The 16,258-nt window shown below is 43.9% G+C and overlaps 1 protein-coding gene across 10 annotated transcripts in view; it reads left to right on the top strand.

The window, feature by feature from the left end:
- CNTNAP2 (contactin associated protein 2) overlaps nucleotides 1-16,258 on the top strand; it is a 2,604,396-nt gene that overhangs the window by 2,412,266 nt on the left and 175,872 nt on the right. For all 10 annotated transcript variants that reach the window (XM_068236339.1, XM_068236338.1, XM_068236337.1 and 7 more), the window contains one exon: nucleotides 11,868-12,086. In XM_068236339.1, coding sequence (XP_068092440.1) covers nucleotides 11,868-12,086 — 219 coding nt within the window. The remainder of the gene's footprint in view (nucleotides 1-11,867; nucleotides 12,087-16,258) is intronic.

Below are 16,258 nucleotides of genomic sequence, written 5' to 3'. Positions count from 1 at the left end.
CTGTGAGGGATGCTGTGGGCAATCAGGGGGCAGGGGGGGGGGGAATCAGTGTGCTTGGGTGCAGACTAGGGTGGCTGCAGCCTGCCCTGGTGGTCCCTCGGGCACTGGGACCACCAGGGCAGGAGGCAGCCAGTATAATATGGCTTTGCATTACAAAGCCTATTATACACTGTACGTGCGGCGATCCGGGTGCTAGTAACCCGCCGGTAGAGTTGGGCCAAACAGTTCGCCTGCGAACGGTTCCATGCGAACTTCCGTGATTCGCGTTCGCGTCCCGCAGGCGAACTTTTGCGGAAGTTCGGTTCGCCCCATAATGCACCATGAGGGTCAACTTTGACCCTCTACATCACAGTCAGCAGGCCCAGTGTAGCCAATTAGGCTACACTAGCCCCTGGAGCCACTCCCCCCCTACTAAAAGGCAGGCAGCGGCGACCATTACGGTCACTCGTGTGCCTGCATTAGTGAGAGTAGGGCGAGCTGCTGCACACTCTCTCTCATAGGGAAAGATTAGTTAGGCTTAGCTTGTCCCTGGCCGCATACCTGTTCTGTGAACCCACCACTGCATACCTGTACTGTGAACCCACCACTGCATACCTGTTCTGTGAACCCACCACTGCATACCTGTTCTGTGAACCCACCACTGCATACCTGTACTGTGAACCCACCACTGCATACCTGTTCTGTGAACCCACCACTGCATACCTGTTCTGTGAACCCACCACTGCATACCTGTACTGTGAACCCACCACTGCATACCTGTTCTATGAACCCACCACTGCATACCTGTTCTGTGAACCCACCACTGCATACCTGTTCTGTGAACCCACCACTGCATACCTGTTCTGTGCACCCACCACTGCATACCTGTTCTGTGAACCCACCACTGCATACCTGTTCTGTGAACCCGCCACTGCATACCTGTACTGTGAACCCGCCACTGCATACCTGTTCTGTTCAGTGAACCCGCCACTGTATACCTGTTCTGTTCAGTGAACAGTTTGGTGTGTCAGTGTGAAGCAGTACCTTTATTACACTACCTGATTGATGTATACACATGCAAGATGTTTTAAAGCACTTTAGGCCTGTCATTTAGCATTCAATATGATTTCTGCCCTTAAAACGCTGCTTTGCGTCAAATCCAGATTTTTCCCGGGGACTTTTGGCGTGTATCCCACTCCGCCATGCCCCCCTCCAGGTGTTAGACCCCTTGAAACATCTTTTCCATCACTTTTGTGGCCAGCATAATTTTATTTTTTTTTCAAAGTTCGCATCCCCATTGAAGTCTATTGCGGTTCGCGAACTTTAACGCGAACCGAACCTTTCGCGAAAGTTCGCGAACCCGGTTCGCGAACCTAAAATCGGAGGTTCGGCCCAGGCCGCCGGCCCTTCCGAACGGCCGGCGGGTTACTAGCGATCGCCGCATAACCACGCATGCCGCCGCCTCTGCCGATGGGCATAATTGCAGTCGTTTAGGCCCAGTCTTTGCCGCCGCCCATCAGCTGGGGGCGGTCGGGAAGTGGTTAACCAGTTCACCTCCAAGTGGTTTTTACCCTAACGGACCAGAGCAATTTTCACCTGTCAGTGCTTTTATTCCCTAATAACTTTATTACTACTTATCACAACAAAATGATCTATATCCCGTTTTTTTCGCCACTATTTTGACTTTTTGTGGGTAGTACATTTTGCTAAGATTTTTTTTATTCTATATGTGTTTTAACGGGAAAAATAAGAAAATAATGGAAAAAGATAATTATTTCTCAGTTTCTGACCAGTTTCTGGCCATTATAGTTTTTTATAGTTTTAAAATTAAACATTCTCCTGTGGATAAAACCAACACATTTTATTTGCCCAGTTGTCCCGATTATTAAACCATTTAAATTATGGCCCTATCACAATGTATGGCGACAATATATTATTTTGAAATATAGGTGTTATTTTGCTGTTTTGGGTTTTTTTTGTTTGTTTTTTTCATCCGGTCTATAATTACAAGCCCCTATGTCATAAAGTTAAAGTAATTTTCCCTCATAAAATATAGATTTAAAAAACCTGAGACCCTAAGGCAACTATTTATGTATTTTTTTAAAGTGATTTTTTTTTACAAGTGTTTTTTTTTGGGGGGGAGGGGGTGCTGGGGGGTGTAAGTTACAAATTTTATTAATATTGTGATATGTGTGTGCATGTATGTGCCTGGTGAACACTCTCCCGTAATAGGAAGTGATCACTTTTTTTTACTTTTAACTATGCTGTAACTTTTTCCTGTTTTATGAATGGACGTGGCCGGTGTTCGTGGTCACGTCCATTCATTCCACGCATTGCGATTGGGTAGAGGACCGCTCGGTTCTCTTCCCCAATCCCAGATCGCGGTGACCCGACGGTAAATAGCAGCGGGAGCGGCACGCACACGTGCGGAGTGGCAGCGCGAGCAGATGACTTATTAAAACGTCCTGTTGCTGTTAACAGCGTCAAACAGGACATTTTAATAAGTCAGTTTGCCATTAACTGGTTAAAGTGTACCACAACAAAATGTCATTTTACAGAATTTAAAAAATGTTTTTTACTGTGAATCTTTTAAAATCGATTTTCTCAAAAACTACAAAGTCTTTTTAAATAACTGTACTTATTTCCACTATTTTGCCTAACATACATAGCAAATTTGGTGACAATAGGATATTTTGCAATTAACTGCTAAAGTGCTATCATGCCAGCCTTCTAAATGACTGCAAGCATAAAGCAAGTACGGCTACCTGGGCACAAAAATAATGGTTTTGTTACAAAATCGCTTTGTGCAGCGATTGCTTTTACGTTTTTAAGAATAAATACATTGTATTTATTCTTTCCCGGGTCAAAGGGTTCACTTTCTGCTGACTTGCGTCAGGGAGTGAATTACAAAACCGCACAGGAAAAACACTTAGAAAACCGCTTAGCACAAAAATGAATCGCCCACCCAAGTGCCGCGAATCAGAAAAAAAAGACACGTCAAAAACCGTCCAACGCTAATGGCCACGCGAACGGAACGCAATGACAACAAGGCCTAATAGAAATATAAAACTAGAATCAAAAAAGTGGTTGATGAACTTGGTAACAATAATCTTCAATAAATGCTGACATTATTAAAATATAAGTATGTGCACTCACACACCCACACACACACCACCCACACACACACCCACACACACACACACACACACACACACACACACACACACCACCCACACACACCACCCACACCACACACACACACACACACACCACACACACACACACACACACACCACCCACCCACACACACACCACCCACACACACACACACCACACACACACACACACACACCCACACACACACACACACACACACAGATAGATACACACAGACAATCACAGATACGCACAGATATATACACACTCACACACACACAGATATACACACACATTCACAGATACACACACAAGCACACTCACAGGTACACACACACACACATACACAAACACACCCACATACACACACCCACATACACACACCCGCATACACACACACACACACACACACACACACAGATACACACACAGAGATACACACACCCACATACATACACACACACACAGATACACACACACAGATACACACACCCACATACACACACACACAGACACACACACACACACACACACACACACAGACACACACACACAGATACACACGGTTTGCTGTTCTGCTAAGCGCCGGGAGATAAAGTAATTGAATCTGTATGCGTTTAGATCTTCCTGACAGTGATGTGTGCTCTGAACTCAGTGTTCTTTCAGTTAGTATCCAGCGTGGCTTTTCGAGATAAGGCTCTGAAATGGAGAAAAAGTGAAGAGACCTGTGACAAGCCTTATTTTATATTAGTCAGAAACCAATGAAATTCTGGATATGGTTGCTGAGGATTTTTTTCGGTTTTATTATGATTGTATGCCACAACAAAGAATGAAGGGAAAATAATTTTTGGCATGAAGAGAAAATGAATTACACATTTATATAGTTTGTTTATTCACATAGCATAGTTGTATTTAAATTATTAATTTACATTTGATCATGGTTGATAAGGTATGCAGCCATACGATTATCAATTTTCCTTATACACGATAGCGGTGCAGCACATTCAGCAGTGCTTTACAGAGCGCACCAATCTAGCATTCACTGTTCCTTGTCTGGTCATGTAGACCCTGGATAGACGCCAATTGCCAGAAACCAGTATCTACCTCAAACAGATGCTGTAATACTAATCTCATTATTCAAATAAGAGTAAATTTATTGAATAAAATCTTACATTCAGGCATCCTCATCCAGCAAGAAAACAGCAGACAAATCAGATGTATGAAGTCAATATAGGTGAAGCTGGACCTTTTAAAGCTCTAGATTACCCTGTCAGATTCTTAATTATTAGCAAAGGTGAATAGAAAATTGTGCCGTTCAGTTTTCATATTTGATGCAGCTGTCCCAAAGAAATTCACTTTCGGAAAAGTCTTTTACATGACCAAAAGATCTGTGCACAAAATACAGAACTGACAATAGAATGGAAGTTGCTTCCTCTGCACAGAGCAACCGAGTGACTCCTTCTACCACATCCCACTCCTCCCTCTGCAGGAGTAACTTTGTGTCAACACAAGGAAAAGACTGGCTGGTAGTCGTGACAGCCCCTCCCTGACTATTTCCTGTGCATTCACAGACTTCAACTTAGTGTACCAGGACATTCACAGAAAAAGTCAGCATTTCAAACCAAGACAGATAAGTAATTTAAAAATGATTAATGCAAATAAGGTGGCTGAGCACAAATAATGATAGATAACACACAACGGGCTTGATTTACTAACCTTATTAAGTGTTAGTGCCGGAGTGAAAAGCCACTTAGTGCCTGAAAAGTAGCTTTGCGCACACTAATAGCCGCGCAAAGCTACATCGCGCAGTGTGGCGTGGCGATAATAGTGTGCGGTGCGACGAAAATGTCGCACCCGCTGCACTGGAAACGTCGCACACAGTGCGCCGAAAACAGCGCATCCGGTGCGCCCAAAATGGCGCATTAATGCGCTGCTTCGGAGGGCACCTGATGCGACATTTTCAGCGCACAGTGTGCGACGTTTCCAGAGCAGCGGGTGCAAGGTTATCGTCGCACCGCGCACTATTATTGCCGCACCGTGCTGTGCGCGAAGTGCACGGTGCTGTGCGCGATGTGGGCGCAAACCACCTAATGCCCTGGTTTGCGCCCACAAAGTATTAAGGCTCACTAACCGGCTTAGCGCCGGTTAGTGAATCAAGACCAACATGCATTACAAGAACATATACAACACATTTTCTGTGTGTCAAGTAAACAAAAACATATCAGCATCTTGATACATTACACATACATTATTTTCCTTCTTGTCAGTGTTTATTGCCCTATAGGCAGTGCAATTTCTACAGTAGTAATTCTATTTAAGACTAAGGAATTGTCTGTATTGTTCCAGTTCCAAGATAACTATATATAACTATATAAGATAAATATAGCTAACTATTAACTAGTCTAACTTTAGTGGTTTTAGCCCAACTAAATCCAACTTTGGATTTTGGCAGAAGAATTCTCAACAAGACAGGATCTAGGAGTAACACCAACTGATAGTTCTCCACAATATTTTTTACTTTAATGCCATCATTTAACCAGCAGTGAAGGGAACAAGGGTACTACTTACAATCTATGGCTCTCATCTCTTCAATCATTCTCATGAATCGGCCCCGAAGGTATGCATATACTTTCCCCACTCAATATTAAATCAGATCTGTTCAGTTTAATACATTGACCTTTGGGAACATTCCTAAGCAGCTCATTGTGATGGCAACTATTACTTGAAATAAATGAATTGCAATCAGTAGGCCTAAAGAACATTTTGTAATTAAAACACTGTCACATTTCATTACTGTCATATCTAAAAAAAATAATGTTAATTTGACCACTGATGAAGGTAATATCTATGCAGTAATAACTGGTATTAGAAGTAGACAAAATCCCTTTAGACTATATTTAGGAGAGGTGTAAGTCTTGGGGTAGCAGCCACAGAGAAGCCCAAGGCTGCAGACCCCCCAACTTCTTACCTTGCCTCTGAAACAGACCTCCCCTCCGGAGCAGATGTTAATGTCACCACACATGTTATGGGTGAGAGTATTTATGGTGGCCATGCTGTTATTGGGCGGGTGTGGGGTTCATGTTGCCCAAACTCAAACTTGTTATATGACCTCTGATTGGTGGGCCCCTTTTCATTGGGATCACCACTATGTGATGAGGAGGAAAGTGGATGTGAATGTTGGGGGAAGTTTAATCAAAGTGTAGCTGATGAGACCACAGATTTCTAGTTATGCCCCTGATCTTCATTTCCATGCTGTACAAAGGAACAGTCAACAATGTATAATCTAGTACTATCTTCTCTCAATGGGCAAGTAAAGTACCTCCCATCACTCTACTTTGCCAAATGAAACCCATTAGCGACCCTTGTTGCATATACGCTTTCATTAACCCTTCTGATAGCTAACTACATTATTCATTATCCCTCATTCACAACTGAAATACATGCAGAATAATTCAACAATTATGCATGCAACTTGTTAACTTATTTTACTTTTTGTGAAGAACAGAGCTAGACCACAAGTAATAAAATATAACTCCAGTCAAAAACGAACTTCACCAATAGTGGCATCTGTTTTGGTGGCAACAGCAAAAAGTGGATTTTTTCCTGATGTTATTCTTAGGTTTCACTTCTTGACACGTCTTTAGGTTAGGAGGGGCAGATCACAAGCACTTTTAAAAACCTGATGGGTTGTAGCCTATCCTAAAATATTTTTTTTAAAGGCGTAAGTTCCACTTTAAATATGAAAACACTATATCTAGAGCCTGTTTCTCATTCCAATATGAGTCTACGCTGTAGTGTGCGATAGTTATTAGGAAATGCACAGATAACTAACATTAACAGCAGCTATTTCACAGTGACTTGTAGTAGCTATAACGTTTTTCATGTCACATATAATTATAATTTAAATTTGATAGAAACCAAATATTGTATTGGTATTTCTGTTTTTGTGGAAATCCAAAAAAAAACACAGTGATCATGCAAGCTACATATATGGTGCCCTGAAGAAAGTCTAACTATGCATGAAACTACCTTGCTAAGAATAATTAAACAGTCAAGTTAAAGGAGCACTAGGGTGAAACATTTTAAAATTTAAAATATGTGCAAACATAAACAAATAAGAAGTCAGTTTTTTTCCAGAGTAAAATTAGCCATAAATGACTTTTATCCTATGTTGCTGTCACTTACAGTAGGTAGTAGAAATCTGACAGAACCGACAGGTTTTGGACTAGACCCAGGGCCGGATTTACCATAAGGCACACTAGGCACGTGCCTACAGGCGCCTAATTGGTCAAAGGCGGCATTTCTTTGATGTCCCCTTTAAATTTAAAATAGTGAATATGCAATAGCAGCCGCTCATGTACTTATTTACATGATAATACAGCGGGGCCGCATCTACAGTGAGGTGTGAGGGGCGGGCAGCGGGCGTGTAATAATGACAATAGTTCATTACGCCGCTCTCCCCGCCCACCGGCCGCCGTTTCCATGCCTTCACGCAGCGCTGCAAACAGCTGCGTGCATAGGCGGCCGGGAGAGCTGGGAGTTTGAGAAACAACGTGGGCAGCCAAGGCGAGGCGGGCGGGCATAGCATCACTGGCAGCAAGTTGCACAGCGAAATTAGCCTGCACTGGTGCGCCCAGCCCCAGAGCCCTGAAGGAGGGGGAGAATCGGGAGAAGAGGAGATGGAGGACGAATCAAGCGGCAGAGCCGTACTAGAGCACCGCCTTCTCCATTCCTCCACGAAGCTGACTGTGACAGCTTAGCTGTGCATCCCACATGGACGGCTGTGGCGCGGAATTTGATCCTTCAGAGGAGTGAGGATCACTGCTTCACATCCTGAGCACAGGGAGCCCAAGCAGGAGGGGGAGAGCAGAAACTCGGGCGAGCACTCAGCTGTGCACAGTGAGCAGCCTGTCACACGCTGTGAACAGAAACTGAAGCCTGCCAGCCTGAAAGAGACACGGAGAGGATGCAGCATAGTCAGAAGCAGCAGTGTGCACACAGAGACAGCCAGACAGCTGCCAGTCCAGAGCAATGACAGTGAGGGAGGAGGTAATGTATCATGTATGGCCTCTTGTCGTTTGCCATTACTCTCTTTTTCTTTCTTTCTCTCTCTCTCTCTCTCTCTCTCTCTTTTACTAGTATACTCCAACACTCTGTCAATCTTGGTGCCTACCCTCTGTGTGTCCTCCACTGCCCACCATCTTTGTGCCCCTTACATTCCCACCCCATGTGCGTCCTCTGCATGCCCACCCCATGTGCGTCCTCTGCATGCCCACCCCATGTGCATCCTCTGCATGCCCACCCCATGTGCGTCCTCTGCATGCCCACCCCATGTGCATCCTCTGCATGCCCACCCCATGTGCGTCCTCTCTGCATGCCCACCCCATGTGCGTCCTCTGCATGCCCACCCCATGTGCGTCCTCTGCATGCCCACCCCATGTGCGTCCTCTGCATGCCCACCCCATGTGCGTCCTCTGCATGCCCACCCCATGTGCGTCCTCTGCATGCCCACCCCATGTGCGTCCTCTGCATGCCCACCACATGTGTGTCCTCTGCATGCCCACCCCATGTGCGTCCTCTGCATGCCCACCCCATGTGCGTCCTCTGCATGCCCACCCCATGTGCGTCCTCTCTGCATGCCCACCCCATGTGCGTCCTCTCTGCATGCCCACCCCATGTGCGTCCTCTGCATGCCCACCCCATGTGCGTCCTCTCTGCATGCCCACCCCATGTGCGTCCTCTGCATGCCCACCCCATGTGCGTCCTCTCTGCATGCCCACCCCATGTGCGTCCTCTGCATGCCCACCACATGTGTGTCCTCTGCATGCCCACCCCATGTGCGTCCTCTGCATGCCCACCCCATGTGCGTCCTCTGCATGCCCACCCCATGTGCGTCCTCTCTGCATGCCCACCCCATGTGCGTCCTCTCTGCATGCCCACCCCATGTGCGTCCTCTGCATGCCCACCCCATGTGCGTCCTCTCTGCATGCCCACCCCATGTGCGTCCTCTGCATGCCCACCCCATGTGCGTCCTCTCTGCATGCCCACCCCATGTGCGTCCTCTGCATGCCCACCCCATGTGCGTCCTCTCTGCATGCCCACCCCATGTGCGTCCTCTGCATGCCCACCCCATGTGCGTCCTCTGCATGCCCACCCCATGTGCGTCCTCTCTGCATGCCCACCCCATGTGCGTCCTCTGCATGCCCACCCCATGTGCGTTCCTCACATGCTCAACACGTGTCCACCCTCTGTGTGTCCTCTGCATGCCCACCCCATGTGCGTCCTGCACGTTCCCACACCTGAGTGTCCCTCAAGTGCCCATCCCCTCTGCTTCCCTGCATGCCATCCCCCCTCCGTGCCCACCTTTTGTATGTGTCACCCATGCCCGTGTGCCCACCATGTAGTTCCTACCGTAGTTAGTCTACTGTCCTAGCTCATTTTTATTAAGAATTATATATGAAGCATTAAAATCTTCTACAGCACTTTACAGAATATGCAGGAACAGGGTGAACACCGCTCCACTCGCCCACTCCAACTGCAGTGTCCGGCCTGGTGAGCAAGACCAATTGTACAACACACAGGAGAAGGTCCGCACTCATCAGTTGAAGATAGCCTTTATTGAGGACATGTCAAGATACAAACTAAGCAGGCATCAAGTACTTTACAGAATACATGTTACTGACTGGCCTCAGAGACACTTACAGTCTAACCCTACCATAGTAGTCATAGAAGTCCTGCCATATAATTATGTATTAATATAGCACTGACATCTTCTGCAGCACTTTACAGAGTACATAGTCATGTCACTGAATGTCCGCATGGTAGCACACAGTGAAATCCCTACCATAGTCTAACATAGTCATAGTCTGATGTCCTACCATATTATAATATATGTATATATTACTGACACCTTCTGCAGCACTTTACAGAGTACATAGTTATGTCACTGACCATCCCCAGAGAAGTTCACACTATAATACCCACCATATTCATAATCTTATGTCCTACCATATTATTATTATGTATTTATATAGCACTGACATCCTCTGCAGCACTGTACAGAGTACATATTCATGTCACTAACTTTCCTTAGAGGAATTCACAATCTAATCCTACCATAGTCATGGTCTAATGTCCTACCATATTATTATTATGTATTTATATAGCACTGACATCTCCTGCAGCACATTACAGAGTACATAGTCATGTCACTGACAGTCCTCAGAGGAGCTCACACTCTAATCCTACCATGGTCATAGTGTAATGTCCTACCATATTATTATTATGTATTTATATAGCACCGACATCTTCTGCAGCACATTACAGAGTACATAGTCATGTCACTGACTGTCCACAGAGGAGCTCACTATCTAATCCTACCATAGTCATGGTCTAATGTCCTACCATATTATTATTACACATTTATATAGCACTGACATCTTCTGCAGCACTTTACAGAGTACAGAGTCATGTCACTGACTGTCCTCAGAGCTCAAAATCGAATCCTACTATAGTCCTAGTCTAATGTCCTACCATATTATTGTTGTTTATAGCATGAGCATTTTGTTTCATAAGAATTAGGTGGTGGTGGGGTTGTTGTACTGAGGGGCGGAGTTTAGGGCGCCAGAACTTCTGTGCCTATAGGCTCCTCAGCTGTAAATCCAGCCCTGACTAGACCATTTCCTCATAGGGGATTCTCAGGGTGTTGTTTATTTTCAAAAGCACTTAGTGAATGGCAGTTGCTGTGTCTAACTGCCAAAAAACTCTCTGTCTCTTCTGTCAGATTTCTACTACCTTCTGTAAGTGACAGCAACATAGAAGAAAAGTAATTTATGGCTCAATTTGCTCTGGAAAAAATGTACTTCTTATTTGTATATGTTTGCACATATTTTAAATTTTACAATTTTTTGTCATAGTGCCCCTTTAAATAACTGTTGTTCAGCGTTAACTGCAAAGATCAATTATGCTTGTGCAGTACTGTAACTACAGAAGTTGAAATACTGCAACAGTAAGAAATACTTAATGGACATTCATAGTATATCTCATTCATAAGAAATATATACTGTATATAAATAATTAACTTAGGGTCTGAGGTTTGTTTTTTTTATATGCATTATTACTTGGGGTTTTTTTTCTAGCAAATAAGGAATAATTATTAATTAATTATTGATAGAGTACAAACACAAAAACAAATCTTTATTTCCAAACAATGTAGAAGGAACATAATTTAAATATTGTGACATCCGGAACAAATGGGCAAATAAAATGTGTGGGTTTTATCTACAGTAGAATTGTGTATTTTAAAACTATGGGGTATAGAATTGGAAAAAGGTGTGTTTTTGTCATTTGTGGTGAAAAATACAAGATATAGATCATTTAGGTGTGATAAGTAGTGATAAAGTTATTGGCGAATGAATGGGAAAAGAACTGACAGGGGAAAACAGTGTCTGTCCTTAAAGTGGTCTGTGTTTCAGACTATTTTAAGATGAAAACGACCCGTAGGCGAAAGTGATTAAAATGTTTAGATTATTGGTGTTTCTTGCATCCATCACCTAAAAATTATTCTAGATTCTCAGTTACATTAATAAACTTTACAGTTTTTTATCTTGATACAGTTTGTATCTTTGCTCCTGAAAATTGATACTTGCTTTTATTTCTCTGCATACTGTAAATATGTGTGATGTTGTTTTTGATGTTGCTGAGGAAGTTAATTCCTGTTTTCTTTTATCTAGCAAACACTGAAGTGTCCTTTTCTTTTGATGTGGGGAATGGACCGGTGGAGCTGATAGTCACTTCTACAACCCCACTGAATGATGACCAGTGGCACCGGGTCAGGGCAGAGAGGAATGTGAAGGAGGCCAGATTACAGGTTGATCGTCTCCCCCCACAGATTCGAGCAGCACCTACTCACGGCCACACACGGCTTGAGCTCACCAGCCAGTTCTACGTTGGTAAGCAAATAAGCAGTTTTGTAAATTACAAAAGACATTACATATTTTCACTGCTTGAGAAGCTCTGGGACGTAATGATAACAAACCCATGTATGTGTCTCTCCATTTCTGATATTTGTTCTACCATTTCCAGGGAGACGCAGGTGGATATTGTTCTGTAGTACCTGAGATGCACAATAGTAAAACCAATCAACTGTTTTATCTGTTTTTGTTAATTATCCTAAAAGCATAATAGGCTTTTGAATGGTTTTATTTCCATGGCATCCACTAAAAAGCAAAATAAAAATAACCAAAGTTAATTTAAAAACTGTGACTAATTAAATGTTTTTGTTGCTCAATTGTTTAAAGGATAACCGTATTTATGCGTGATGGAACAGTTAACCGTTTGCACCCCAAAGTGTGTAAAGAAACTATATTTTATCATCTACCTAGGAGTAGGACAACCAGATACGGAGATCTGCTTACTGCAGCCTAGTTTTATTCCAATCCATGTTGACAGTTGCACACAATAGTGATGTCATATGATTACCCAAAGATGCTAGGAGGTAGAAAAGAGGCAGGGCTTTCTAGTGGTCCCGGGTAGTGAATCTGCTAGTAAAGGAGGAGCTTACAATATCACTATCATCTCATAGACCCTAACTACTCCTTTTTTAGAGGGTCAGTTCCCTTTTGAGAAACAATCTCTTTGTCCCGCTTTCCTCCCCAATTTGCTTTCCTTTAGGTCTGATGAACAAACCTATGTAAATAAATGTATTTATCTTCTAAAATAGCATTTATAATATTCCCACACTCTTCCCTTTTTTCCCTCTTTTAAATTAATCTTACTTTTAGGAGACCAAACATAATATAAAGTACCAGCATGAAAAAAATAAAAATATGTCTATTGCTAATTAATTGTTCACAGTATATATAACCAAAGTTGTGGTGGGGCATGGTCAGCGGGGCACCAGAAGAATGTCTTTTGCCCACAATTGTTGCACTAAAAGATGTCCTTTTGTTTTAACTCAGAACTTTTGAAAGTATGTCTGTCAGGATCCCTTCTGTAGCCTGGCCTGTTGGTTGCAGTTCCACTGCAACCAGGCAGTTCTGAATTTCCTGCATGCATATTGTTGCATAATATTGCTTGCATTTGTAATGATAATCCTTTCCTGCTGCTGTCAGCTTGCAGCCTTCAATCAGACTAGCACAGGATTGAGTGATTACCATTCAGCTGTGTGGGAATTTGCATGTCTGCTCTCATTGGCTGATGTCCATAGAAAAGCCTGCTTTTCCTTTCAGATCTTGCCGGTCATAGCTTTCACCTCTGCCTTAGCTGGTTGCTGGGTCTTTCATAAGAATTGTGTATTGCATTGTTTAACCTTGTCTTTTCTGCTTGGAAGTTCTCTGGGGGTACAGTGAAGTCCTACCGATCCTGATAGCTTGGATTCTGCCATCACCACGCTGGTGACTGGTAGTATTCCTGCTGGTCCTGTTAGTGTGGGCGTGACTGTAGCAGCAGTTGCTATTAGTTACACTGCTTCTTGTTTGTCTTGTACATGCCAGTGTGGATGTTTGCTATCGCTGTGGCAGCAATTAGATTGGCAAACAATCCTCCTGTCTGTCTGTTCCTGCTAGCCCTGTTCCTGTGGACGTAACTATAAGCTGCGGTTGCTATTAGTTACGCTCCTTCTTGTTTGTCTTGCGAGACCTCTAGCCTGGTGCATACACGCTGACTTCGAAAGTTATACCACCAAGCCTTACAATGTCATAAACATTTATTGTGCCACCCATTGCCCTCTATCTACTTGCTAGTTTCTTTAAGGAGACATGACATATAGCAACCATTTCTCCATATGACATGTAGCCACCATTTCTACGATATATAAAGTACACCCATCATGTGCCCCGTAAAAAACACATGGAGCGATAATTTCCTTCTTATAACATGGAGCCATTATTTTCCCTGTTTAACAAGTTTTGGTTTCATTTCTGCATATATAGAAAATGGTGAACACCTTTCTCCATTGCAGAATGTGCCCAGAGAAATATAGTGGATAGGGTAGGCCTCATCATTTTTGTGGATCATTTCATGGGAAGTAGGAAATTTCAAGCACACACAGTCCCAGTGATGGATCTGGACCAATGCCTGGAGCATGCCATAATTTAGTTGCAGACAAGCCTTCTGGTTATTTAAGATCTTCTTAAGGGGACTCTGAGCAGGTGATAAAAACAGAATTCACACTTATCTGGGGCTTCCTCCAGCCCACTGTAGGCTGTAAAGTCCCTCGGTCCTCCAGGCTCCTTTCCAGGTTCTGGTTCCGGCTCGGGTTACAGGACGACTTCGGCCTGAAGTTGTCCGGTCTGCTTTCCGCTTCCGTGGATTGCGGCATTACACTTCTCTAAGATTGAACCGCGCATGAGCAGGACTCTCACACCGGCTAGCGTGATGACGCGTAGCTGGCCGGCGTAATGCCGCAATCCACGGAAGCTGGATGCAGACCTGACGACTTCAGGCAGAAGTCATCCTGTAACCGGAGACGGGACCTGTGAAGGACCTCACGGCCTACGGTGGACTGAAGGAAGCCCCAGGTAAGTGTAAATTCTGTTTCCATCACCTACTCAGGGTCCCTTTAAACTCATTTAATACGTACCAAATGTTTATGCATCCCATAATCTATATATTCTTAATAGATTATATACATTTGTAAAGACAACAAAACCTGTCCAAAGACCAGGACTTTCTTGATTGTTCTGCTTGAGAAAGCCTGTTCTACATTCTTCTTTAGGTGATGTAAGGCTTGGTGGTGTATTCTCCACAGTCAGCATGCAACGCATGAGCTGGCGTGGAGGAGGTACACACACCAGCACCAGGAAACAGGCTATCCCTAGTATAGTGGAGGGGAGGACTGACTCCAATAGGAGATTGTGGCGCACAGAGCTGGTGCAGATCTGACAGCCACAAACAATGCTTTCGATATAACGTCTCAGCGCAAAGTAGCGCTGAGCGCACAAATCAGAACTGAGGAGATCAGGACAGGTAGTCAGAATGAACGCTTGCTAGCTAGCGGCTACTTAGCGACAGCAAGCGTCCAAAACCAGACAGACTGGAATGAGGCAGCCAATGCGATGCGGCGATGGCGTGCCTCACAAAGACAGGACAGGATAGTCAGAAAATAGCAGGATTGAGATAGAAGAACGTAACACAGATAAATATACAATAAGTATGTTTTCCTAGCGTATTACAATTACAGCTATCAATTAAACTATTTGTTACGTCTGACTAACATATGTATATATCGGCAATGAACCGATATATGACATAAGCAGGAACGCTGACTAGGAATGGAGTAACACAGGGAACAGGACTCAGAAGGATTCGCTATCTCTTCGCAGAGATGAACGCAATCCACAAACGGTAACAGAACAGGATTCAGAAGGATTCGTTATCTCTTCGCAGAGATGAACGCAATCCACAAACAGTAACAAAACAGGATTCAGAAGGATTCGTTATCTCTTCGCAGAGATGAACGCAATCCACAAACAGGACCAGGAACAGGATAACTAGCTCAGCACGGGTGTTCACGGTACGCGCAAACTACCAAAACGTGCTGGAAAACTGACTAACTGAACACAGGAAATAAACAGTTCGTGTACGTATATATCAGCAACACTGATATATCAACGTAACACAAATACAAGGAAAATAATAAACGTGCTGGTATGCATATATATTGGCAATGAACCAATATATGATGCAAAGACCAGCAAAGTATCTTTAACAAGAAACACGATCGGGGGCTAAAGCGACAGCAAGACAGGCTTAAGCTGAAGCTATGAAAACCCAAGGAAACCCTGCAGGAAGCAGATCTTTATACTGAGGTCATCCAATGGGAGCAGACATGCAGATTCCCACACAGGTGAATGATAATCAGTCACAAGCTGACAGCAGGGAAAGACAGACAAAGCTATGCAACTTGCATGGAAATAGATCAGAACTGCCTGAGCTGCAGCACTAATACTTCCAGTAATAGCTGCTGCAGCAGCGATCATTACAGTACCCCCGCCTTTAAAAGTGGATTCCAGACGCTTTTCAAAACTGAAATTTCCAACAAAACAGTCTGACTGATAATTCATGATGACCGGGACAGCCCGGCAAGACCGAATTCCAGAATCAGTCCCCACAAGACTGGACC

This window comes from Hyperolius riggenbachi, chromosome 5 (assembly GCF_040937935.1).
Source record: "Hyperolius riggenbachi isolate aHypRig1 chromosome 5, aHypRig1.pri, whole genome shotgun sequence".
In the NCBI taxonomy this organism is placed as follows: Eukaryota; Metazoa; Chordata; class Amphibia; order Anura; family Hyperoliidae; genus Hyperolius; species Hyperolius riggenbachi.
The sequence above is the reverse complement of the archived record's forward strand: the minus strand, read 5'-3'. Positions and strand labels throughout refer to the sequence as shown.